The following is a 26,852-nucleotide window of genomic DNA, read 5'->3' as shown; positions in this document are numbered from 1 at the left end:
AGAAAGTGTTTTTCTTTAAACTTTTAGTTTAATTCTACACTATTTGTGTTCCTTCTATTCTGCAGTTCAAAGGAATAGCTTCAGAGGTTCTCAGCTACCAGTGCTAAAACTCCACTTTTAGATAAACTCAAGTAAAAATTCTGGAATTTTCTTGCCATCATACTTCAGGTTCACTTTGCACAGTACAAGTTCTGATGTGATGGACCATTACAGAAGAGTGATTTAGGCATCTTAATAAAAAATAATCCTTAAAAATATAATATCTTCAATTCAATATTCAGTTTATTTTCTAAAATAAAAAACCCATGCATAATTCTAATATACAGTGTTTGATTCTTACCAAAGACATGTTTATAAATATTTTTTTCCTTTTAATAAAGATCTCTATCTACAGTCCAGATCCTGAATGCCAATCTGCCCAATTGCTTTTCAGGCAAACAGACTCAACTGAAGAAAACGTAGATCCATATTGTTTCAGGTACTGGAAGACAAGTGTACTGCAGAACCAAATAATGATCTCTCCAGGCACTTGCCATTTGGCTAGCCCAAGTTTAAGAGTTTCATTATTTACAAAAAGAAACAAAATTGCAGTCATTATAGCCTTCTTAGCTAATTTCCACATGAAAAAGGTGCAAATCCAAACATTTGTCAGCCATCCTGCTAAGAGAAAATACCGTATTTCTTCTCCAATTCTTCAACAGAAGCATCTTTTAATCCCACGTGGTTCACATGATTGAATAATACCTGTGTAACTGAAAAAGAAAATCCCAACATGAACTGTTATTTTTGTGTAAGGTAAATTAATCCAACTCTTCCCTCTGTGAGAGTAAGTGGTGTATGGATTATACAGATGAAATATGAATACATTTTTAAACTACTGGGAGGACGAAGAAAAGTAGCTAAGTAAAACTCTCACTTTGTTTCAATGCCCAGGAGCTGCCTAACACTTCCTTAAACAAGTGTATAATCCAGGCAACAGACAGCTTTATTTCTTTACTACCCTGACACAATGACACTACATGCAGAAGACAAATGTTAATGCCAATGGCAGATAAAGCTTACATCAGGTAAAGCTGTGAATGACATTTCTAAGAGGCACTGCACTTCAGTAAGTCAAGTTATTTTATTTTAAGGAGATTCACGTTTCAAAAAAGAATTTAAATATAATGGCTATTAGTGAAACTCAGTGGTAGATAGTAAATTTAAATTTCCATTGTCCCAGAGAAATGTTTTGCTTGTGTTTCACTATTACACTGCCTGTCTGGTGTGCTAAATAAAGGAAAAGTTTGAGACAAAACCCACTTTTATAAACCATGAATTCAAGCCAATGACAACACAAATTGCAAACTAAAGTGAGTGATGCCTCCGGAACGGGACAGACAATGAGGCTGAGTGCTTTAGAGATATTTGCATTCTTTTGCCAACAGGTAAGTCAGGATTTGTCAAGAAATAGTTGTAAATTGTGGAAAGTGTATAATCTGGACACCTGGGATCTCAGATGTAGATTTTCATACAAATTCATCAATTTCTAACATCATCAGCTACAAACTGACAAACTGGCAAAGCTTATTTTATCAGAATAAAATGTAGTGGTACTACTGATTAAAACAAGAGGATTTAGCTGTAGCTTTCTAGTCTAAACAATAAATAAAGAGTCAAAGGATTAAGAAAAATGACATTACATTCATATTAACTTCTAAAACAATTAAAATTAATAATAATAATAATAACAATCATCACTAAAGTGATTATTACGTAGAATAAATAAGAATAGCACTAAGTTTTACATATTTTTTTCCAGATTCTACAGTATCACAAGTAACTTTACAAAGATTACTACAAAATTACTTACTTTTTTTTTCTGAAGCTGACATAAACATTACTGCCATATCAAATCTTTTTAATTCAGAGAGCCTCTGGAGGATTTCAAGGATGAGCGACGGCTCCTCTTTCCTGAGGATTATTACAAATATAAAAATAACCACTGTTGATTAGAAATATTCAGTAGCTGCAAGCAATATTGAAGAATTCAGGAACAAGAAATTAAAGGACCAAAAGAATTTCCTTCTCTTTCATATTCCCTGTCTTTGCCTCTCCTGTTCATTTGTCCATTCACAAAGCAGAAAGTCAATATCCAGAAAGATTTATGTAGGCATTATTGCTCTACTGTGCAAAAGCAAAGAAATACAAAAACCTAGACTGATGCAAACTGACTGCCTGTCACATACAGAATACCTATTACATGACTTAATGCTTATACTTGGTCATAATATCACTATTTTTATATGTAAATATACATATGTTTATATAATATACATATAATACATATGTTTATATGTAGTGTTAAAGGAAGGAGCACCTGTGCCTTAGGAAACTTATTGAAAAGCTGAGCCAATTACAGCTGCCTTTATTTTCACCCATACAAAAAATTCCTAGATTGTGTTCATTTTACATTTTTCTGGTCAACAGTAAACAGGCATTGCCTTTGTTACAAATACTAACAAATAGTAATTTTCTTTTCTTCCCATTTATTTTGGAGGGAGAAAGGACTCTTTCCTTACAGAAAATAATTTCAGCTTTTTTCTGTTGCCTTTCTGTTGTATCACCAAATGCAGGACTGTATCTCTAAGACAGCATTTTTCACTCATGTGATGGCTATTTTACTTTTTAAGGAAACCAAGGGAAAGGCAAACATTGATTGCCTTTCATAAACATGCTTGCTTATCTCCATAAAACAACACTGAAAAACATTGAGTGTGTGCTTCTCAGACCGTGTAATTCAGAAAAGCAGTACACTGCCTCTGACAGACAAAATGAACTTTAGGACTCAAATGGTAGCATGCATAGAAATTTCAAAAATAACTTGTCAGGTCCTGTCTTATCAGAACCTCAGTCTCCAACACACATTTGCTACAGGCATCTGTAAAATGCTAGCAGATAATTAAGTCTGAATGCATCACAATAAGCGTGGCATTAAACTGAAAGCCTCTGAATTTCTTAGCTTTAGAAAGTTAAAATAGAGGACAATGAGGAAGTCTGTGTGCTCTCAGAACACACACACACAATAATATAAACAAAAGTTATTTCATACAGATTAATCTAAGTTTCTGGTGCTCTTTAGTAAAGCACAATTGAACAACACTCAGTAAAAGTATTTTTTCACTTTTCTACCTGATGTGTCATCATCAGTTTCACTTCTTAAGAAGCAACTACTGAGTAATTCCAAAGATTTCATTATGCCCATGTAATCCTGCATGTAATTTTGACATTTTAAAATTTAATTAAAATTACATTTTATAAAATGTAATTTTGTAAGCCCAAGGATGGGACTAGAGAGAAAATTAAAAACTCCCAAACACAAAACAATCTTCCCCTAACAAAAAAGCCCCAAACCTTTTAGAAATAGCAATAAGCAATATAAAACTAAGGAGGAGTTAAACTTACTCTATGTAGAAGTCATGTAGAATTTTCAGGATCTGGTTAAATAAGTCTGGATCTAACGATTTCTGAAACAGCTTTGCATAAAGCGAGGGCTCTATTTGCTATGGAAAAATTTAAAAAGTTAATTTTAGACCAAAAAAATACAACTGAGTTATAAGAATTACACGTGTATTTTTAGAAGGTCACAGACAATGCTGAAGTGCATGAAAGCCAAAAAACCAAATCACACAATTTGACATCAAACAAAAACTTTTGCTTGTTTGTTTGGTTTTTTTTTTGGTAACGGTAATTTCTAACTTCTCTTAAAAAAATTCTAAGTGATTTTTTTTCCATATACACATAAGTTAAAGTACACATTAAATAGAGTGCTGTACTTCAAGCATTAGCTCAGTTTAAAAATGTTGCTACGTCTAATTACCCTAGAAGCACTCATTTGAAAAATTAGAATTTAATAGAGTTACTAATGCATTTAAGTCTTTAAAGAACAAGGGCCTATATTTAAAAAAAAAAACAGAGACTGTACTTAAAGCAAATAAAAAGCTTCAAAAGAAGAAAAACTCAAATGCACATCAGACTACTTACTGTTATGTGAAGACAATTAGGAAAAGGGACTATTGTACAAATGAGACACACTAAACAAAGCCATCCATCCACCTAAGGGTACTGTTTCTTCAACTGATGTTGAAGAAGCTGTCCGAACAGTGTTGATACTCTGTGCTTCCTACCTTCACGTACAAGTACATATTTTCAGGGCAGTCTTTCAACTTCCTGAAGTCAGATTCTAGCTGGAATGAATTTGCAGGAATGGGAGGAACTGGAGAAGCAGACATAAATGACCTTCTGATTTCTTTTTCTCTCTGTTTGCTTGCAGGAAAAGATGGATGCAATGTTGATGAAATTCCTTTCACATTTACAGGCAGCCTGCAAAAGTATTTTGAAACACAACATCACATCATCTTTTAAGGGAATTCTACAACGAGACCTAACTGGAGATCTTTCATTAAAAGCTAAAATAACTGAAAACTTTTTTAGGAAGAATGTGTTTTAGTTTAAGCAGATATTTCAAAATTCCTTCTAATTATACAAACTTTATATTCAATTCACTTTTTCTAAAAAAAACACGTCTGCAAATACTTAAATTTACTCAGTCTCTCTCTATTTTGTTTCCCGAAATAACTGCATTTTATAGGTTTCTCCCATATATACCTCTAAAAAAAAGAAAATATCACTTTTTCTGCAATTTCGTAATGCAAAACAGTAATGATGTCAAACAGGTAAACTAGTTTCAACACTGCTAGATCTATTTTTTTGTCCTATAATTTGTCATTTAAGTCCATTGATTTTTTAGAAATTAAGACATGGCTAAGAACATATTCTTTTCTTCAACACTTCACAGTAAATCCATCTAACAGCTAGAAAAGGTCAGGGTCGGTGCTTCTCACAGAAATTCTTTGGTAAGGATTCTTTATATGAACAGAATGAGGCCATGTTGATGCAGTGGACAAGTTCCAAGACTGAACAAGGATAAAATTCTGTACTTCAGCCTAGCTTCAGCAAGACAGACTTACTTGAGTTTGCCTAACTAACACAATGTGACTTAGAAGCTGAGCACATCTGAAGCTACCACCTGCCTCAACAGAGGAAAGGGTGGTGACACACATCTGCTCCTCTTCTCTCATACAACTGGTGTACAAAGAACATTGGAACCCTGTTCAAAACCTCTTCTGAAAAACTACAAATACAAATTGTAAAAACAGCTGGGGAAGATGGAGAGGTTCAAGCAAAGAAGAGTACAGCATGCAGGAAAGTATGAATTCCTTTGTATTTCCAGTATAAGACAGAATTTTCCATGACACTAAATAGATCGTATTTGTCTCAACCACTGAGTGGTGAAAGAGGCAGCTGTGTAAGAACTGCTTTTAACATTTCATTTTTAATTCTGATTCTCCAAAGTATTTCAATACCTCACCACATGTAGACGTCTGGAAATGAAGATTACATTTCAACTACACTTACCTTTTTAAAAGAGGATCGCAATTATTATACTTACTGTAATACTGATGTATCACTGATTTCTTCTATTTTCAAGTGCTTTGCTTTTGGAATATCAACTGTAGTCAATAGATCATCCTGATCTAGAGTTTCTGTTGCTTCAACACTCATTGAATTCCTCCAGTTATTGACTAAAGTAGTGCTGGGCAAGTCACCATCTGATGCATCATCATCAACTTCTTCAATATCTATTCTTCGCAATGGCTTCTAAACAGAGTACAGACCTCATGTCACATGTGGACTCAAGACTCCTGACAGAGCTGTGTGTAACTTCAAATAATCACATGATAACCAGTTACCTCTGCAGTGGTGCACAGAGAAGACACTGCATAAACATAAATGGCAAAACCAGGAAACCATAACATTCTACATGAAGCCTGATATGATAATTTTATTGCTTTACCCTCATGAACCAGTATATCCTTACCCTAGAGGATCTCCGTATAGTCTGTTTTCTCAGTAATAATTTAAAATGTGTATTTTTTTCCCACTAAAGTTGAATAGGCAAGATCTATCATATAGTTTGTCCCATTATGTGGTCAAGCTTTGCAATTTAGGAAAACAGAAAAATATCCAACAACATAGGCCCTGACCCACAACTTAAAATTTTGATATAATGAATATCTAAACTCAACCCTGCTGATTGACCAAATTACATACATCCTAAGGTAATTAATTCCACCACATGCTAAAATGCTTCAGTTAATCTCTGCATGATCCTCATTATTTTTGACCATCACCTAGTGCCACCATCACAGGTCTTAGAAAAAAAGCTCTCATCACTTCTTACTTTAGAACTTCATTTCCTGAACATGAACAGAGTATGTATTGCTCTAGAAATACAAAGGCAAATGCACATGATTGAACATACTCAACAATTTAGACTTCTAGGAAATGGAAGTACTAAAAGCACAGATGTTTCATCTATACTTATTCTATCTTAACAGAATAACAAGAGGAATACAACCAACCTAGCATCTTCACTTAATTTAGCAGCCAAAGTGAACACTTAATAAATATAACTGTCTATAGCATTTCAGGTACTTCACAATGAATTCATTTAGGTTTAAAGAAATAATGTTTCTAGTTAAAGAGAGGACATAATACTTCCTCTTCCCAAAGGATCAAAATAATCACACATTTTTTACTAAAACTATCCATCTGAATTTTATTATTTATGAGGGTAAACATTTTCAAATAGCATGAGTGCATATATATACAAAGAACGAGCACTTTTTGTATTTACACAACTGATTGCTAAATGTATAAAGATTAAACATACTAAAAGAGGAAGCCTAATACATAAAGAAACCTGGTATTGCATTCTTTCATCTGTAAGTCATTCATCTGACTGTAACCACTGATAATTCACAATCCAAATACATTGCTTATTGAAAACTAATATCCAGCTGTCCCCTGCAGCTTACATGGATGAAAATGCATGCTCAAAGCTCTTTGGAAAGTAGCCCTAAGTGACAGCAATATGACACAAGCAGGCAACTGCAGGTGTCTTATATCCACTATGGCTGCTGTAAAAACTGTAAACAGCAGTAGAAACAAAAGAAAGTCTACCCAGAGCTTCTCAATTGCATTTGTTATGTATTTACTCTCAACTCCAATGTTACCTATGGGCACAAGACAGGGTTTTGGGGCTGCCTGCGTATTCCACACTGTAAATGTAGGCATACACCATGTTTGCTGAGGGTGGTACTGCATGCTGAGGGATTACACCACCACTGCTGTGAACTTCACCATTTCCATGTGTGTATATATTCTTGAGAAATATCAAGAGTAAATTTATAGATTTTTGGCTTTCCACAGGCAAGGCTATCTATCAGGGGTTAGTCTACAACACAGAAAGTAGATTTTAACTCTAAGTTCTACTTTTCCCATCCTTATAGAAACTAATTCACATAACAACTTACTGTTGATTTAATGTGTAATGGATTATCAATCACTTTCACTATGTTTTTTATTTCCGCTTCTTTTATCAATACTGCAGGATATTCTTGGTGAGTCTGCTGCTCTTTCTCAGCTAATTCCTGAAAAAAAATATCAAAAAGATCAGGTGTTTCATGAATAAACACAAGGTATGTTAAAAATAATGTAATAAAGAATAAAAACCTTCTAGTACTATAGCCTCACAAAAAACTCCCAAACAAACAAAACCCCACTATATCCAAACAAGCATACATACATTCCTTATTTTCGTGAGTTCATTTATTGCTTGTTTATTTCCAGGTTCCAGCTTCAGAACAGCTTCAAAATCTGAGTGAAAAACAACACGTAAACTGTAAATATTTCAAGTTATAATGTACACATAGCAGATTTTTAAAACACCTATCTTCCTTTCATACCTCTAAAATAATTAAAGGCAGGTAAGTGACAAAATGGACAAGGCTGAAAGGGAGCACAGTGGGTCATCTGGTCCAACCACCCTGCTCAAGCAGGGTCATCCTGGAGAGCAATGCACAGGATGGAATTCAGACAGCTCTTGAGTATCTCCAGTGAAGGATACTCCACAACTTCTCTGGGCAATCTGTTCCAATGCTTGATCACCCACACAGTAAAGAAGTTCTTCCTCATGTTCAGGTGCAACTCCCTGTGCATCAGTTTCTGCCCATTGCCTCTTGTCCTATTGCTTGGAACCACCAAGCAGAGCCTGGCTCCATCCTCTTGACACCTTCCCTTCAGCTACTGATAAACATTGGTGTGGTCACCCCTCAGTCATCTCTTCTGGAGGCTGAACAGGCACAGCTCCCTCAGCCTTTCCCCATAAGAGAGATGCTCCATTCCCCTGATCATCTCTGTCACCCTCTGTGGGACACACTCCAGGAGCTCCATGTCTCTCTTGCACTCAGGAGCCCAGAACTGGACACAGCACTCCAGACGTGCCTCCCCAGGGCTGAGTGGAGGGGCAGGATCACCTCCTGTGCCCTGCTGGCAATGCTCTTCCTAATGCAGCCCAAGATCCCACTGGCCTTCCTGGCCACAAGGGCACTGCTGGCTCATGGACAGCTTGTTGTTAACCAGGTCCTTCTCCCAGCAGGTCAGCCCTGCACCTGTGCTAGTGCAGGGGTTATTCTTCCCCAGGTGCAAGACCCTGCATTTGCCTCTTGGATTTCTGAAGGTACCTCTCTGCTCATCTCCTAAATCTGTCAAGGTCCTTCTGGAAGGCTCACAGCCCTCTGGGGAACTGGCTGCTCCTCCAAGCTTTGTCATCACTTAACTTGCTGAGGAGGCATCTGCCCCTTCATCAAGTCACTGATGAACCAGTCAAACCACAGTGGGCCGGTACTGAACCTTAAGGGACACCACTAGTGACAGGCCTTCAACTTGACCCTATGCCAAGCTGGAGGCCTGTCACTGATTAAGATCCTCTGGGATCTGTTCTTCAGCCAGTTCTCAATGTACCTCACTGTCCTCTTGTAAGTCATCCTAATGCCTATATCATGACTTACTTTTTAAAAGAACTGTTCAAACTATTTCTTACTACTTATCATAAACAGCAACAGCTGTAATTCTACACAGAACTGTCTTCCCATTATGTGGGCACCAACACAAGAGTTTTTATACATGTTCAGTGACATCCAAGAGAAACCCTTAATCCTTAAGTATTGCACTAATAAACTTGGTAAGTCAGAACAAAAAAAAAAAAGATCAGCATGTCCTTATACTGATCTCTTACCTACCACATTTAGGCTAATTCAAAATCATACCTTGAATAGCTTCCTTTAGCTTTCCAAGAGCAACTCTGGCAGCTCCTCTTCTGGCATAAGCTTTAGAGTAGGAAGCATCTAAGAGCAGAGCTTGTGTGCAGTCATCTTCTGCCTCTTTGTACCTCAGCAAAAGCAGAGTACAAAATTAATGATCAGTTTCAAGAGGCAGTTTCAGCTTAAAAGAAAGAACTACCCAAACCAATTAAAATATAAAGGTAGATCTTCATTACCTACATACATAAACATATCACTGAGCTAAACTGCGAATTAAAAAACTCCCATAAAATATGGTTTCTCAGCACCTTGAAATTTAGCTGTATCTTTTGGTATTTCATAACAAAGTGCTGACTTTTTAGCATTACAAAAATTCACATCCTCTGTAAAGAAAAAAAAAAGACTTAAAGCTTGTCAGCAGAGTTCACTTTAAAAATTCAACAATAGCCTTAAAATCAAAGTTAGTACCTTGGCTTTGTACTTCTGAAAACCAGAAATACCATTACAAAAAAAGAAAACATACCACAGAGGAGCAGCAAGTATGCATGAGAAATTTCTCTACATTTGAAATTCTGTGACTTGTCCTTAACTATTTCAGAATGAGAATTCTGAATATGCTTGCATTACTGTCATTTGCTTAATTTTAAGATTAAATTTCCTCATCCCATTTATATTGTTACATAAGATCATGGTTCCAACTATGTGATTATGAAAGTATTTTCATTCATGTTTAAACTATCATTAAATTAATGCAAATTTATTTTTATATGCTATTCTCTTCAGTACTAGCAATTTGTAAGAATACCAATGGCCTTTTGTTGCATTTTATGCTTGGTCCTCTTTCAAATGTAAAGACCCATGATACAAGACTTATCATAGGGAATTAATTTTCTTGCTTTGTCATTCAATTAAAGTATAGCTTCCTCTGAATCTCACAGAAGACTATTTGCATTCTGATGTCCTTTAAATTACAAGTGTTGTGTCAGAAATACTATCCATGCAACCCATCTTACCCTAATGTGAGATCAATCTACTGTCTCTACAGATACTCAGCCATGTTACATTAGAACAGATGACGAACATAACCCTCTGCTCTCTGCTTCTCATGCTACCAGCTTACAACTTTCAAATTACCACACCATCACAGAGTCAAAAGAAGTTCACACCTAAACACTGGCCATATGGAACTTATCTAATTTGCCCTGAAAGCATGAATTTCCCTACAGTTTCTGGGTTATTTGGTTAAAACTTAATTAAAAATAAACAAGCAACATATACATGCCTCTATCAGTGAAGTTAAAAAAAACATTTGAAAAGGTAACAATTTCCAGAAAAAGCTTTTATTCATTCTCTCCAAAGTCAGAAATTATAATCCACTTATTTCACAGTGCAACATTTAGAAGCTGACTGGGTTTCATATTCAAAGACAAAGCTTTGGGCAATTTCTTTCAGAGAGCTGAGTATCTGAATTTTGCACACATGAAAGAACAAAAATTCAACTTCAGAAACCATTATTTCATACTGGTAATTAATTTATTCTCTAAGAACTCCCTTCCTACAAATTGCATTTGAAGATCACGCATACAGTTTTGTTCCCTCTCCTTTACTGCTTTCAATGTGATTTATTCTATACTGAATTTTAACAGAAATGAGGAGTGACAATAACTCAAGTGAAAATCTGCTGGATCATTATTCTTCCTGATTTGCAACAAACAAACAAACAATACAGCATGTGCAATTCCACTTACTTCTCAATCTTCAGGTAGGCCATGGCTCTGTTAGCTGGCAGTAGTGCATTGGTGCCATCTGCTGCAATACCACGGGTGTAACATTCTATTGCAGCCTCGTACTTTCCTTCTTTGAAATAACCGTTACCCTGGAATATTTAGGTCAGGAAAAAAAAACAAACAGCATTAAGAAAATGTAGTGCAATGAACTTTTTCTGACTAATTACTTCTTACAATCAGTATCACAAACCTGAATAATGATAATAAGTCAGAAGTTACATAGGTAAATGAACAGAAAAACTTTAGTTTAGTTGATAATGTTCTTAATTTCTTGAAAAAGTGGTGAGAGGGAGAAATCAATAAGCCAACTGTGAGTCAAGACTATGTATCCAGAAATACATTTTTATTGTCATTGTTGCCTGCACCCTGAAGACCTTTCTATAACTACTGTTCATCATGCAGTCAGAGGTTTGAAAACAAGAAATAGCCAACAACTCCCCTTGGACAAGAAAGCATCAAAATGTTTGTAATAATGGAGAAATAGGATCTTTGTAAAGTGCATTTTAAGTTCTGCTTGTCTTACCACGTATTTGAAATTTTGCACAATACAATTTGGGCTGTAAAAGTTACCTTTTATAATTATTCCTCCAGACAAATCCAAACAGAACTCACTGTCCCACTCACCTTTCTAGAGGGCAAAATAGGAAACATTTAAGGACATTCCATTTATGAAATTCAAGGCAGTATCAGGTTTAATTTACGTATTTGCATAACTAACAGCACAACACAACCCTCTTCTTTGCTAGGTTTCTCCTGTTCCACCAGAACCTCTGACCTACCAGATCTTTTTCTGCAATTGCCTTTCGTTTCAGCTGCTGGTCTTCAACGCGCTGCTTCTCTTCATCCGTTAATCCTGTTCTGACTGCATCTTCAAACTTTTTTGGTTCTGAATTTTCTTTTGATGACAGAGCCTGTAAAAACATTAATTTTTTCCCTTCAGTATTTCCCCACTTTTCATTTTCAGAACATAAATTACAATAATTTCCAAACTTTTAAGATAAGAAAATCTGCCAAGCTTTTTAACAGAAGTACCTGTGTGGTGAGTTAAATGCAAATTGAAGAGACAATTTAAAAACAATTTGAAATAGTTTCTTGAAAATGTATTTCTATGAGAGATTGCAAGTCACAAAAATGCTTGGTAAATAGAAAGTATGTAACTTCTGAAACACAGTGTGAAATGACTCATGGAACATTTGTATACAGTCTAATTCACCAATCATCTATTTCTTCTATTACTGGAGATTTTGCATCTTCATTCTGAAAATAATTTTTTCAAGCACTGTCAAAAATACAGTTGAAGAGATGTAAGTAAATTCATACAGAAGTGAAAAGTGAGCTTATATGTACAAAGGTCATCACAATTAACATTCTCCTCCCTGTCACAAAAGGGATCAACTTGCACTGGAGTATTTTGTTCTGTTCTTCGAACAATTTTCTGGTTTGGGTGACCACAGCAATCAGTGGGGCTACAAACAGGCTAGCAATGCAGTTTTGTGGCCAAGAGAACACACAGGTTCTCTCATGTGCTGTGCTTCCTTATACAAAAATACTAAGCATGATTGAAAAAAGCATTAACAAAGGAAGTAGAAAATGGGGGAAAATTAAAAAATAAACCAACAACCACCAAAACCCAATCAACCAAGCAACGAAGAATCCTAAAAAGGCCAGATGCTGCACACATGCAGTCTTAGTCTGCGATCCACCATTACACTGATATTTGCATATGTGTGAGTTTCTCCCAGAGAAACTCCATTAAAGATTTGGACCTCAGTGAACTTCAGATGGTAGAAAAAGCATGTGAGAATTTGTTGAATCAGTTCTTGTTATAAAAACTGACACATATATAAACTGAACACGGTGTATTAATTTATGTTAGGGCCTATTAATATTATTACCTGATCAATTTTCTTCAGTTCATTTTTTGCTTCCAAGTTGTTTGCATCCAGCTCCAAAACTTTTTCATAATCTATCAGAAGACCAGAAAAAATGTTTCAGGTAAGAAGCACAGACCAATAAGCAGAGCATTCTTTTGAGATAAACTTTTTTTGCAGTTACCCAAGAAGCCTGAGATATTTCAAGGAATGCACCATTCTAAAACAGTTAAAACTGAATTATTCCAGAACTACTAACATCTACTGCTATCACTGGGACTTGCTACATGAATTTTACCTTACCAGAAGAATATGCAACATGGTATTTTATTTCTTTGTTTATAAGAAATGAAAAACTCCTACATCAAAGAAGCAGATCACACAGGTTTGTATATATTTTAAGAAAAGAATTAAAAGAAGACCCACCTTCTTTGGCACCTTGAAGATTTTTCAAAGCAAAGCGAGCAGCCCCTCTTCTCACATAAGCCTTTATGTAATTTTTATCTAAAGCAAGTGCTAAATTGCAGTCAGATTCTGCAACAGAAAACCTATCAAAAAAACAAATGAGTAGCTTGGACACATCTAGGTAACAAGCCCCAACACTTCAGTAGTTTATCCTACTCTGAGCCTCTCCTGGCTCTTGATAACAAGGATATGTTACATGCTTCAGAAGGGGCACAAACCAAGTAGCTAAAAGTTTCTTGATTCTGAATCCATTAAAACAAGAAAGGCAAACATCAGTCAAGAATCTCTACCGCCACAGCAAGAATAACCAACTCCCCTTATCCTTTCTTCACCCAATAATCAAGGCCTTAGAAATAGAGATCACTGAATCTGAAAGGCAATTTAACTTCCTCTTTTTCCTTCAAGTCTTACACTGTAACACAAGAGATGGTGAACTGCTAGTGTGCAAACCAAGGAAAAATTGATGAGGAAGACTACCAGATTGCTTCTGCTGGCAATTCCTGTTTTACTTTGAAACTGGAAGGCAGGTTACAACAACAGCCTTACACAGAGTGCATCACAGCACTTGATGTATAAAATCAAGAATTAAAACTAGACCAAAAATCTGAAGGTAGCATTTCAAGTACGAAAATATTACAGATTTAACAATACAAGTCTTACTTTTTCATTCTATAAAAAGCTGATGCTCTGTTTGTGGGCAATACTGGATTGTATGGATCAGAATGCATCCCTCTAGTATAGCATTTTATGGCTTCATCAAAGTTTCCTTGTTTAAAGTAGTTATTACCCTGTGAATAGAAAAAAGCATTTTCAGTAAGTTATTGTACATTGGCAGACACCTTGCTAATTAAAAACCCTAAAAAATCGAAGTACTTTAAAAATGTTTAAATATTTTTCTTCAACATTTCTCACAAAGTACTGCTTTACCATGAAATATGTTTTCTAACAGATATATCCTAAGTGCACCATATAAAATAATTTTCATTATATATTCTATAACATGGGTCTATAAAATAATTTTCAGTATCTCCAGGTCATTTCCAGAAATCTGTAATAAGCACATACAGAGCTACTCAAATTACTGAATGGGGTTAAGTTTTTAATTACTAGATTTAGCATCTTTGCTTTCCAAGCCAACCTTCCCATTTCTGTCTCCTCTGGGACACAACTTTTATCTCATTCTTTTACCCTCAATGACCTCACTGAAGCCAGGATAATAATGGCCAAAGACACATCAACTTCTCAGTGTAGACTGCAGATTACATGTCAAGGAATTCCCACAGTAGTGGGAATACAACACAAATATCACCCATGCAGACAATTTAAAACAAACAACCCCACAAGAACTCAAACCAAAGCTAAAACTACTGAGTCAATATTGACTGATAGATGGGTTACATGATTGCTTACAAACAAAGAAGTTTATCAAAAACACAGAAGCTGCTACACAACCTAGCCTCTTTCTCATGGCAACAAAGCCTGAGATAGATCTCTTTCTATATCATACTACCTTATTAGGTAAAACTGAACCGGTATGAACTTGCCATTATTGAAGCAAAGAAGTTCACCCATTGTTCCCAGATGAACTGGCATCACAAAGGAGTATTTTTCAATTCTTGCAAATTTAGTTTGGGGCATTCAGATGTTGCATTCAGGTAAAAACCAGTTCACTCTCTACAGCAACGCCGTACAGCCATTCAACTTCTCAAAGCAAAACATCATCAATAAATTTGTCATCACAAGTATGTATTAATTAGAATCTGCCAGGCTTGCTGCCACTGACAATGAGAAGGAATAGAACTCCAGTGGGAATTTTCTGCTTTGGAATAATGGGCAGGGAAAAAAACAGAAGGACTTCCAAACAGGCAATTCTTTTACCGGATGTATAGCCTCAGTGGATGATCTTTCAGAAGAAAATTGCGAATACTCCTATACGGAAATTGCTACTTTATAATAAACATCTATAATTCTATAACCTTTTCCTTCTCTGCAAGAGCCTTTTCAGCATCTACACGAATTCCATCTTCTTCAGAGTCTGATTCTGGAGATACAGAATCATGAGTACTATCTTCTTTATCAAGTTCTTCAAGTATTTTATCCTGGAATCAGAAAAAAAACAAACCATTGTCTTCATTATAATTTAACAGTGCAAAACAATACAAGCAAGATTTTAGGAGAATTATTAATGTGTCCTCCAATACTGACAGTTGTGCTTAGTCCTATATTCTACTATAATTATGACCTTTAAATAGGCCTATTGTTAAAACAGGTATTTTCCCCTTAAATTCAATCTGCTGGATAAAAGCAGTCAATAGGAAACTAAGTATTTATCAATATTGCAAATATTAAACATGTAACATTTTTGGGAAATATCTATCCTATACAGTATGCAGCACAGTAAGATACTGACAAGTGGACTGAATTCTCAGCACTGTAACAATATCTTATTTAACACAGAACCAACTGCAGACAAGACTCAGACAACAAAACAAATCTTAAGACTCACCACATCAAGTTTTCCCCATGCTTCATAGTCGTATGACTTGATCTTGTTTTTCTTGTTTTCCTCACAGGTTATCTTTGAACAGACTTTATTTTTGCTTTTCTTCTTTTTCTTAAAAGCCTTGTTTCGAATTGGTGGCAAATTCTAAATTGAATTAAGTAACTTATTATAAAACAGATGTGTGAAAATCACTTGCACTGAGGAATCTACAGTACCTATATCTAGACAGTGTATCCATCTATCAGCAAGTTGCTCTCATGAACTCTACAAAACCACTAACAACAACAAGCATAAATCTTTCAATACATAATAGCAAATATTACATGTCTGTTATGAAACTGAGTTTTAGAAGACAACTCTTTTCAGAGTAGCACTGACGAATAACTTCAATATACTAAATGTCAGTCATAAATTAGCAATACTGATGCTGCGAACAGAAATAGTCTCATAGATCTACTCAGAACGGATAAAAAATTTACTGGCCTCATCACCTTCAGAGGCTACTGCCCCACAACTTTGTTGGTGGTCCAGCTTTCAGAGAAATCTCTGATTAACTTCAGATGAAGAATATGTCATGGGTTAGTTCATACCTTCTATTCAGATGTTTTAAGTCAATAAATGTAATTTTGCTAAAGCAAAACATAATTATAATAAACATTATCACAGTATGAATAGCTGAGTTGACACTGGTCTTGTGTTTTTTACCTCTTCTGGGACCCCACTCTGTTTCCTGAGTTCAGAATCCACTTCTTTAATATCTTTTTCCCAGCTCTCCAATTCTCTCATAAAATCCTGCAGCTCTTCAGCATTTTGCTTCACTTGCAGCTGCAGTTCTATCGCTTTACTTGGTGTGCTCATCGTGATCTGCCAAAATTCAAGAAAAAAAGAAGTTGAAGGAAACTAGCTACTTCATAAATAAAAAGTCTGACTTACATGCCAATCAGACTTCCTAATAGCATTGCAGAAATACTAAACACTAAGAGACTAAGGAGAAACACAGTTTAAGTGTCTTTGAAAAAAAGAAGGGGAGCCATGTAACGCCGATAAAACAAAGTAAATAAAATGAAAAACAGCAATTCATGTTTTCCTAACTAAATGGAAGGTAAAGCACCCAACAAGAAAATGGTAATCCTGAAAGTGCAAGCAAGTCCCTAAAACACTGTTTAATAATTATCAACACTTGACTGTCTTCATAAATTTTGTTGTCTCAATTTTATTGTCTTAAGTGAAAGAAGTTTTATTTTCATAAAAAATAACAAGTCAATTAAAAAGTAACCTTAAAAAAATCTTGGTTACAATTCAGAAAAAAAACTCCCATGTTTGTCAAGTTCATAGCACAAAAATCTGAAAGCATGAAGCAAACATGTTTTGAAAACAATCATGATTAAGTAACTTGTGATAAGCTAAATACAAACTTAGACAAAGAGAGTTATGAATGATTGCTAACTCTAACCTCTTATTGACAAGCTTCAGGATCTGTTACAAGCCTCATGGAAGTATTAAATAAGCTATTTGTAGTGATACTACACAAAGTTTTTCAGGAATAAAAAAGTTTAGGCTATTTAACATGTTTTATTTAAAATTATTTTTCACACCTGTGCAATAACTTAGTAGCACAATAATATAAAGATTTATGAGCCAAACAAATCTAATGATTTCTGTGGTACGATGTGCCATCCCTAATTACAGACAAGGGTCTCAAAGAGATGGAAAAACACTGCATGATTACTACTGAACTAATGCTACCCAAGCAGAAATGTTTTTACATGCCCAGGAGTAAGCAGCTGAGTAGATGCCCTGCTGCAGCAGTTGTGTTTATCCCTAGTTGATACACAGCTGGTGACCTGATTATCCTGAGCAACATATTATTTCTAGTTGAAACAAAACAGAAAGAACCTTTCATTGAAGCCAAAAATACATAGGTTTCATCACATTTTCAATTAAGGAGCTTACTATGCTTTTTTCCACCTTCAACTGCTGTCCAACGCCGAACTACCACAGTAATATTCAGTCTGCTAATTTCGTGCAACTTGTGCATGGACACATCAAATATTCCATACAGCCTAGCATTTCTAGGTAGCTAAAACAAGATACCTAAAATATAAAAATATAAAAAAATAGCTTGTAATCTGCTGAACTTTTCTTTTTCCTATCTCTGACTAAAACAGCATTCTCACGCATGCAAAAATCTAACACGAAATCTGGCTGTTTGTTCTCTGCCACTCTGAAGCACCCTGCTCGAGTCCAAAAAGTCAAACTACTCCGTTATCCACTAGCCGCACACAACTTAGCAACGACCTTAACCCACGCACTGACAGCAGTCTCTGCAGCACAGCTCTTACACCCTTCAGGGCACTTTTATACGAATCTCAATGCTGAGTCCTTCCAACACCCGCGGGCTGCTGGTTCCAGCGATTCCCTTGGAGCGGCCGCACCACGCCGGCGGCCAGGCCAGCAGCACAGGCCCGCCCTGGAGCGGGTCCCGAGGCCGCGCCGCAGGAGGCCCCGAGGCAGAGCAGCCCCTCTGAGCCTCAACACCCGCCTCTGCACCGCCCGCAAGTCGCAAGCGAGGCCTTCACTCCCTCAGGGTGTGTGTGCCCGCCTCGCCTCACCTCGCCACCTCACCTCGCCACCTCACCTCGCCACCCCGAGCAGCCAAGCCGCCCGTGGACCACAGGGATGGTCACTGGTCGCCGCACCGCACCGCACCGCACCGCACCCCACCCCACCCCACCCGACCCGACCCGTCCCGTCCCGTCCCGTCCCGTCCCGCCGCGGCCTCACCTGAGCCGCGCCGCGGCTCCGCCCGCGCCGCCGCCGCTGCCAGCCCGCTCCCAGCGTGCAGCGCGGCCCAGGCGGCAGCAGCAGCAGCCCACGGCGCCTGCGCGCGGCCGCCCTCCCGCCCACGTGCCGGGAGCGGAGCCGGCGATTGGCGCGCCCGCTTTGCCGGCAGGCGCGGCACGGCACGGCCGGACATGGGGCACGGGGAGGCTGATTCGCCGCCGGCCGCGGAGAAGAAAGGGGCGGAGGAGGAGGAGGATGATTTCGGCTACAGACTTTTCCCAGACCGGAATAAGAAGCCACAGAGTTTCCTGTTCCGCAGCCTCTTCACCTTCCACAACAAGTGCCAGCTGATGCTGAGGCTGACCCTGGAAACGAGTAAGCGCTCCCCCGGCCCCCGCGGCGCAGCGGAGGTGCCGAGGCGGAGCCCGGGCCGCCCGCAGCGGTGACCTTGTACCGCGGGTCCCGGGGAGGGCCCTGCCCTCCTGCCGCAGCCCCCCCGCGGCGGCCGGCCTGGGCCCGAGCAGGTGGCGGGTGGGGCTGCCGCTTTAGCAACGCGCTGATTTTGGTTAAGAATACGATTTCGAAAGTGATTGAGGGTTTTTTTTCTTCTTTTAATAAGGTTCTCTTCTTCTTTCTTTTCCCTGAAAAGTTACGATGATTTGTCAATTTCTGTGCATTCGCGCCCTTTTCACTGTTTGATGTTGATTGTGAGTGTTAACAGCAAATGATGGTCACTATAGGCCGCTCTGACTATGTTTATTAGTAATAAAATAATGTCAGGATTGACTTGATTCCTGAATAGCTTTTACTCTGTATCCTGGGTTACATCAAAAGGACCGTGGCCAGCAGGTCAGGGGAGGTCATTCTCCCCCTCTATTCTGCTCTCCTGGGACCCCACCTGTAGTGCCCCCAAGAGAAGAAGAACATGGAATTGTTGGAGTGAGTCCTGAGCAGGGACACCAAGTTGGTAAAGAACACCTCCCCTACAAAGAGAGGCTGAGAAAGTTGGGGCTGGTCAGCCTGGAGAAGAGAAGGGTGCATGGAAACCTCAGAGCAACCTTTCAGTGTCTGAAGGGCCTACATGGAATCCAGACAGAGACTCCTTATCATGAATTGCAGTGATAGCACGAGGAGTAATGGGCTCAAACTGCAACAGGGCAAAATAGGCTAAATATACAGAAGAAATTTTTTGTGAGGGTGATGAGGCACTGGGACAGTTGCCCACAAAAGCTGTGGTTGCACCATCTCTGGGAATTTTCCAAGGCCCAGTTAGATGGGGCTCTGAGGAACCTGGTTGAGTGACACGTCATTGCCCAAGGCAGGGCGATTGAGACTAGGTTATCTCTAAGGTCCCTTCCAGTTCAAACCATTCTATGATTCTATATCACATAACGTGATCTGTAACAGATGTCAGTTGCATTGCAATAGGATTAAATTCTGCAATGTATGAATTAGCATGTATAGAACTTTTCTTGTTTGTTTTTTTTTCCTTGACTGTCTTTATATTTTTTTATAGATGATTTTCAAAACTTTTATCTAGAGAAACTGATTGCAGCAATTTTTTGTAGATCCATATGCTCGACTTCTCCTTGAGGCTTTGAAGCAATCTGGTTGGTATGTAAACTCATTTGTCTTGTTCTGTGTAGTGACTTCACTGTGATAAGTAGTGACTGAAGGTTTTCACATTCTTTTCTGTAACTTTGTTTGGGCCTTTCAGCACTGTCTTCAATGACCGACACTTTTCTTGTGAAAACTGTGATGGCTGTGTTAGTGGAGGTTTTGATGCGGCCACATCACAGGTAGGTGCTAGACACAGTCCCCTTTCAAAGGACTGAAATTTCTTTAGTATTTTATTGCTAGGATTAAATCTGCCAGTACTGATACCTGAGTTAATCATGAAAAAAGATAAATAAAAGATGTTCCATGGTGTTGGAACTAGTACCCTTCAGTATGATAATGCTGTTAATGTTGGAAAACACCAATCCAAACACCCTAAATCCTGTCAGTGGTGTATGCTGTGTTTCTGAGAAGTAAGGGAGGAAACTTAGTGAGAACCTATCTCTCTTCTTCTGCAGATTGTTCTGTGTCAGAACAACATTCGCCAACAATCCCATATGAACCGGGTGGTCACACATGAATTGATTCATGCATTTGATCACTGCCGTGCACATGTTGACTGGTTTAAAAATGTCAAACACTTGGCATGTTCAGAGGTAAGTTAAAATGCTGCTAATGTTGTCATTTTGTTTATTATTGCTGGTTATTAGGGTTGCTTTGTGCTATATGGTCTGTTACATGTAATTCATTTGTTTTAAGCCTGTTAGTACATTTTGTCCTTTCTGTCAGGTCAGCCTAAAGAGGTTTATTTGTAAAACAAATACTTAATTTTCACAGTTATTAATAAGTTAATGTCATAAGTGTTTATTGATAAATAAGAGAGTAGTTAGAAGTGAAAACACATTGACACATTAATCAAATGCTTATAGAATTCTTTTTATCCCATGCAAGTCTTGGTATGTTTGGTAGTTATCACAATAACCTTGTTTTTATTTATTTATTTTTTTTATTAACAACAAACTTGTCTTTTTCTGTAACGTTCATTTTTTGAGTAATTGTGGTATTTATTGCTGCTGGTACACTGTAGATATGGATCCATCTCCATTCAATGGGGTTCTGAGCAACCTGGTCTAGTAGAAGGTGTTCCTGCCTATGGCAGGGAGATTAGAACTAGAATGATCTTTAAGGTCCTTTAGAACCCAAACTGTTCTATGATTCTGTGGTCTCAGAGGACATTTGAGAATTAAAGGCCTTAATACTTGGTGCTTTAGGAGATGAAATTAAATGGAGCACATCCTCTTGTGTGTGTGACACAGGTGATGTATCTGTGAAGTCTACATGTTTTTATTTGATTTCTGATGTAATCCTTACCATTTGGTCACAGAAAACCTTATCCCAGGCTAAGCTTCACTCCATCATTTCTGATTCTTCTATCTCCTTCCCTGCCATGTTGCACAGCGAGCTAGGGGATGTGAGCTGTGGTCAGTTCATAATGCTTTGTCTTTGCTGCTCCTTCATCCTTGCACTCTTTCCCTGGTCCTGGGATGTCCTTCTCACAGGATACAGTCCTTTGTGAGCTACTTCAACATGAATCTTTCCCTTGAGCTGGTATTCTTCAAGACCTGCTCCAACTTGAGTTCTTTCTACAGCATACAACCTTTCAGGAATGGAGTGCTCCAGCATCGGTCCCCCAAGGCCCACATTTCCTGACAGAAAATCTACTCCTGCATGGGCTCTCTATGGGCTGCTTTTTTCAGAGCATGCTTGTCTCTTATGTCATGATGTCTTCCTTGGACTGCAGTGTGGATATGTGCTCTGCTGTGTTACTTCACAGATTGCAGGGAGACAACCTCTGTCTCCATGGTCTTCTACACAGGTAGCCAGGGAATCTCCTTTGATGCCTGCAGCACCTCCTCACTGTCGTTCCTCACTGTCTTGGTGTCTGTGGGGCTGTTTTCCTCACATTTTCATCACTCCTCTGTCTCACAGCTGCTCTGTAGTTTTCTTTATCCTTTCTTACATGTGTCATCACAGAGATACAACCAGCACCAAGCAAACCAGCACCACTAATGGTGGGTCCCTTTTAAAACCGGTTAAAACAGTCTCTGACACACGGACAGCCACTTCTCCAGTCTCACAGAAGCCACCCTGGCAGGCCCCTCACTGCCAACATTTTGCCGTGTAAACTCAATACAATAATTCTGAATTATTAACTGTCATCTACTTTATTTTATTGTCCAAGCTTTTACACAGTGCAGAATAAAGCATGTAAACCTCAAACATAAGTTTTATATAAATCAAGATTGTGCATGTTCTTGCTCTTTTCAGGATTATTTTTTCATTTTGGGTATTTTGATTACTTAATTATATGGTATCTACATTTTTTGTTAGCAGCTTTTTAATTCTTACTTTTTATTTTTTCCATGCATTTATTTTTACTCTGGTACTTAATTACAGGAAATCAAGATTTATTTACATTTCCTAACATACTGTATTGGGTATAGAATATTTAGCAGACAAAAGAAATTCTAGTGTACAGGACAAGACAGTTAAGCTAAAGCATACATTTAAATGTAGCTTTTTGCAAAACATATGGGTTACTGCTCTTCTGGGTATTGCAGCTGTAGTCTTTGAAAGGTATCTGCCTTTCTTCCTGATTCTTGTAACAGATTCTGATATAGACTGGGGGGAATATTACTTTTCACGTTCTTTTAGCAGTTCATATATAAATACACTCACACATATAAGCTCTACTGCTCATTTATTTAAACTTTAGGGATATGTGAGATGTAGTTCCTGGAGGAACTTGAAGGAGTTGGAAGGACTACTTGCTGTAGTTCACTGAGGCTGAGATGGATGTAAAGGATATGGTGTTAACAGGTACTTAAGTTAAAGTGGCCTCGGGAATATCCTCTACCAGCAGTCACCAGAAATATACTGAAGAAAAGCATTTGTTACAACTTTTTTGACTTCGTATTTTCATGTGTTTCTCTGATCTTGTGACTTTTTATTTTTCTCAATAGATTCGAGCTGCTAATCTCAGTGGAGACTGTACACTGATGAATGAAATAGCCAGGTTTAAGTTTGGATTGAAAGGACACCATCAGGTAAAGACTGTGGATGCTAAAATATAATAATTTGTTATGAGTCATCTTTACCTACTTGGTCTCAGCCTTCTACACTTTCATAGCTGAAAACTTTAAAAAAAAGAAATAGATGCCATGGACTTGGTGTTTCCTCTTAACTAACCCTTGATCATCGATTTCCTCTTGACTAACCCTTAATGATCAATGTTAGTTTTTTTTTTTCCCCACTTTGTTATTTGCATTGAAATCCCTGAATATTTAGTCATGTTTTAAGGCATTACCACTGACAATGGATGGCTAATCAAACAAAAAGCAGGACTTGCAGGAAATGTAGTGGAAATACCTTATCCACTATAAGTGGGTGACATTCTTAGAAAAAGTCTTTGAAAACTGAAGGCAGCAAAATGAGAAGATTTCTAAGTTACCATGTGTGTTAAGTCTTGTAGGAATTAATTTTTGTAAATAGTATGAAGTCTACAGATTGAGCCCTAAGTATTTGCTCATGTTAGAGTGGCAGTTAGCTTGTTAATTATGTTTACATATTTTTTGGTCTTTTGGTAAACAAACTGTAAGAAAAGGTTACCATAAAGAGAGGTGTCAGAATGAAGGCCAGTAGAGAAGTCATCCCTTAGTTTTACAACATTTCAGTTTGTAAAGAACCTAACTGGTATTTGTGTCTTTCTTTCTGATTTTTTTTTTTTTTTTTTTTTTGCGTCCAGGTCAAGTTTTACAAATTTACAAACAAAAGTTTTACAAATACTTCATACCTACAACAAATGCCAAATTGTATTTTAATTCCTGCTCCTGTCTTTTAATTATTTCATGGTTTATGTATACATGGAAAACTAAAGCACGTAGTTCACACAGGATGGAACTAAAATGTACTTTAATGCTTATTACAGGCACTGTTTGACTCTTTCATACAATATTTTTGCCTATACAATAGGAGTTAATATTTGGAAAATCTGGAAAAAAACTTTGCTAATAATGACATTTTTATTTTTTTTTTTTTCACTTTAGACTTGTGTGCGAGACAGAGCAATCCGTTCCATTCTGGCTGTTAGAAAAGTTAGCAAAGAAACAGCAGAAAAAGCTGTGGATGAAGTTTTTGATGCCTGCTTCAATGATCTGGAACCTTTTGGAAGAATCCCACACAGCAAAGCAGATGCAAAACGTGCTTACAGAGACTTTCAGAACAGAGATCGCTATACTGCTAATTTGTAAGGTGGGGGGGAAAGCCACATGAGAAATTACATTAATACCTGATTGTTCGGTGACACCTGGAGTTATAGTCTATGCCCACAGTACTGATGGAAAGGGCAAAGCTATCAAACTTACTGATTAATTTTTTATTTTTCATGAGCCAACTTCCATGGAAGTAAATGGAGTAAATGAACAAGACTAAAAACTGTTTCCTAACCTGAATATATATATACCAGAAGGATAATTTACTATGTCAAATGACTTGTCAAATACAATTCAATGTGCTTTTAATTTTTTCACTCTGACTGACTCGGACTTGGTTTCTGAAAATTTTGTTGTTACTGAATAAATCTTTTCATATAATCTTTACACTTTCACTATCTTAGTTACACAGTCATGAACTTGGTAATCTTCATCACTCTATTTTAAAAGATGAGCACCTGAACTACAGCTCTATGTACTGGATTTAATAACTATGGATAAACCCAAAATTTAATAACTAAATTTAATAATTTTCTTTTGAGCACCTCCTGAAATTCTTGGGTGGTCTAACATTTCCAGTGGTAGGAAGGCTTTTGTGACTTGAGTCCTTTATGCCCTGAATTGCTGCTCATGTCCTGATTGTCTCTGGTAGTGGAGGACTGGTTATGATGATCAGTGTTGCCTTCTCCTGTTCTGTGTCCCAATATGTTTTGTGACAACAGGACAGTCAATGTATGAAGGTTTTTCAGGCATTGCATAGCTGAGATTTGGCTGTGGTGGGGCAGCAGACTCGGTTGAGACTGGAGCTGGAGTGGGGCCCTGAACTGCTCAGGTAGGGAAATGTCCGCACATGCACCAATTTCAAGTGCCTGTCATGCTACAGCTGAAAGGGGGAGGTACTCCCAAGTATCTCCAGAATTTGGCAGCCTTTGGCAGGGCCCTTGTGTGACTGCAGACTTGGGCTCCCGCCATTCACCTATTTATTTCATGTGCCTACAACGTTTTGGATCTGACCATCACCCTGTAATTTCCTCCTGGGAGGTATTTGGTCATGTGATTAGTCTCCATACCAGTGGTCCTGCTTCTAAGGTGTCACTTCTAAGGTGTCACTCAGGAACAAGGTGCCTGAAGATGACAACAGTGTGTTGCCTTTTCCTGATCAGCAGCAAACACTATGAGAAGATTCAAACCTAAGCACTGTCCTCACAAAGGACAACCCAGAGCACACACAAAGTTCCTGATTGCTCATCAAGCCTGAGTTGCCTGAGTTTGTGTTGGAGTGTCTCTGAGTTGTATTTATTTCCTGGTGTAGCATAATTCATACCTACAGGAACCATTACTTCTAGGGGGCTAAGCATTAATGTAGATCCCTCATAAAGTCATCCCAGTTGTACTGGAGGAAGTAAGGTCTTGAGTATGATTTTTCAAACCCGTGCTTTCAGTAGTTTTACAAAATTGCGAATGGAGATTTCGTAATCTTATTTTCCTGGAGTAATTCATCAGTGACTGACATAATCTCATAGCTGAATATCTGAAGACAAAAAAATGGGTACAATCACCCAGATACCTGTGGAGAAAATTACACATTGAATTGTAGGCTTCCCATATTCCATGTAGTCTATACACCTGCAGTTTCCAAAATCCCCTGAGCCTCAGAGATGCCTTGAAATCAGCATAACAGCATGTGTTAATATTCCCTTAACCTTTACTGCTCTTCAAGTCACCATTTTAGTCAGTATGATGTATGATGCTGGGTTTTTTATACTTCTGACATACATTCTGGTAGATAATCCCTTCATTATACCTAATTAACCAAAGCCTGCTTTAATGAATGTGTGTGTTTGCATTTATATTGTATTTTGGCCAATACCTAGTTTGAATATATCCATTTGTCTTCTATCTGGGATAAGCTTTATCAAGTCTACTTAGAAATGAAAAATACAGCAATAAAAACTAGAAAATGCAAGCATACAAGCTGCTTTCTTTTTTCACTTTAACATTTTTGATAGGTGAACATGATGAAAGTCTTGGAAAGAAAGTGTTCCAGAGAAATCTGCAAGAAATATTGCTAATAAAGAGGACATTGAGCTATATAAAGACATAATTATTAACATATATATGTATATCACTGTGAAACAGTTGGAGACATTATTTGCCACTGTAATCACAAAATATTTGATTTGTAATTCTTAGAGAAGTAAGGAGGGGACTCAGCAGAACTGGTACCTTGGACTTTCAGAGGGCAGACTTTGTCTTGTTTAGGAGCTTAGTTGACAGCGTACCTTGGGAGGCAGTCCTGAAGGCCGAAGGAGTCCAGGAAGGCTGGACATTCTTAAGGAAGGAAATTGTCAAGGGGCTGGAGCAGCCAGCTTGACTGAACAGAGAGCTTTGGCTGGAACTCAGGGGAA

The 26,852-nt window shown here is 37.8% G+C and overlaps 2 protein-coding genes across 5 annotated transcripts; one reads left to right on the top strand and one right to left on the bottom strand.

Annotated features, from left to right (window-relative positions):
• Positions 1-264: 264 nt before the first annotated feature.
• On the bottom strand, positions 265-18,714 carry RPAP3 (RNA polymerase II associated protein 3). Of its 3 annotated transcripts, none has more exons than XM_014249098.2 (18): positions 18,617-18,714; positions 17,786-17,926; positions 16,538-16,696; positions 15,836-15,976; positions 15,306-15,428; positions 13,990-14,117; positions 13,291-13,412; positions 12,889-12,959; positions 11,773-11,904; positions 10,955-11,082; positions 9,213-9,334; positions 7,691-7,761; positions 7,419-7,535; positions 5,492-5,700; positions 4,167-4,362; positions 3,445-3,542; positions 1,853-1,953; positions 265-752 (listed from the first exon to the last, which is right to left on the bottom strand). In XM_014249098.2, the coding sequence occupies exons 3-18, from the start codon at positions 16,688-16,690 to the stop codon at positions 661-663; spliced, it is 2,004 nt and encodes a 667-aa protein (XP_014104573.1). In that variant the 5' UTR covers positions 16,691-16,696; positions 17,786-17,926; positions 18,617-18,714; the 3' UTR covers positions 265-660. The 3 variants fall into 3 exon arrangements, with proteins under 3 accessions (XP_014104573.1, XP_014104575.1, XP_005519359.1); XM_014249100.2 differs by having other exon boundaries at positions 17,801-17,926; XM_005519302.3 differs by lacking the exon at positions 17,786-17,926 and having other exon boundaries at positions 18,617-18,669.
• Positions 18,715-18,764: 50 nt separating this feature from the next.
• Positions 18,765-24,829, top strand: ATP23 (ATP23 metallopeptidase and ATP synthase assembly factor homolog). 2 transcript variants are annotated; one of them, XM_005519303.3, is made up of 6 exons: positions 18,765-18,991; positions 20,185-20,230; positions 20,334-20,415; positions 20,692-20,829; positions 23,197-23,280; positions 24,280-24,829. In XM_005519303.3, exons 1-6 carry the CDS (start codon positions 18,808-18,810, stop codon positions 24,481-24,483), a joined length of 738 nt encoding a protein of 245 aa, XP_005519360.1. In that variant the 5' UTR covers positions 18,765-18,807; the 3' UTR covers positions 24,484-24,829. The 2 variants fall into 2 exon arrangements, with proteins under 2 accessions (XP_005519360.1, XP_087911995.1); XM_088055869.1 differs by having other exon boundaries at positions 18,876-18,991; positions 20,133-20,230.
• The last annotated feature ends 2,023 nt before the right edge of the window (positions 24,830-26,852 follow it).

Source organism: Pseudopodoces humilis, chromosome 5 (assembly GCF_049639895.1).
Source record: "Pseudopodoces humilis isolate 2021_Gansu_Grassland_sample_001 chromosome 5, ASM4963989v1, whole genome shotgun sequence".
Classification (NCBI taxonomy): Eukaryota; Metazoa; Chordata; class Aves; order Passeriformes; family Paridae; genus Pseudopodoces; species Pseudopodoces humilis.
Note: the sequence above shows the minus strand (reverse complement) of the source record. Positions and strands in the feature narration are given on the sequence as shown.

Excerpts from the sequence above, each read along its gene's own strand:
- RPAP3 (XM_014249098.2), bottom strand. The coding sequence starts at position 16,690 with ATGAGCACACCAAGTAAAGCGATAGAACTGCAGCTGCAAGTGAAGCAA. Across the intron at positions 11,905-12,888 it reads AACTGAAGAAAATTGATCAG|GCTCTGTCATCAAAAGAAAA; the intron begins GTAATAATATTA and ends ATGTTTTTACAG. Across the intron at positions 5,701-7,418 it reads CATTACACATTAAATCAACA|AAGCCATTGCGAAGAATAGA; the intron begins GTAAGTTGTTAT and ends TACTCTGTTTAG.
- ATP23 (XM_005519303.3), top strand. The coding sequence starts at position 18,808 with ATGGGGCACGGGGAGGCTGATTCGCCGCCGGCCGCGGAGAAGAAAGGG. Across the intron at positions 20,231-20,333 it reads GCTTTGAAGCAATCTGGTTG|CACTGTCTTCAATGACCGAC; the intron begins GTATGTAAACTC and ends TGGGCCTTTCAG. Across the intron at positions 20,416-20,691 it reads TTGATGCGGCCACATCACAG|ATTGTTCTGTGTCAGAACAA; the intron begins GTAGGTGCTAGA and ends CTTCTTCTGCAG.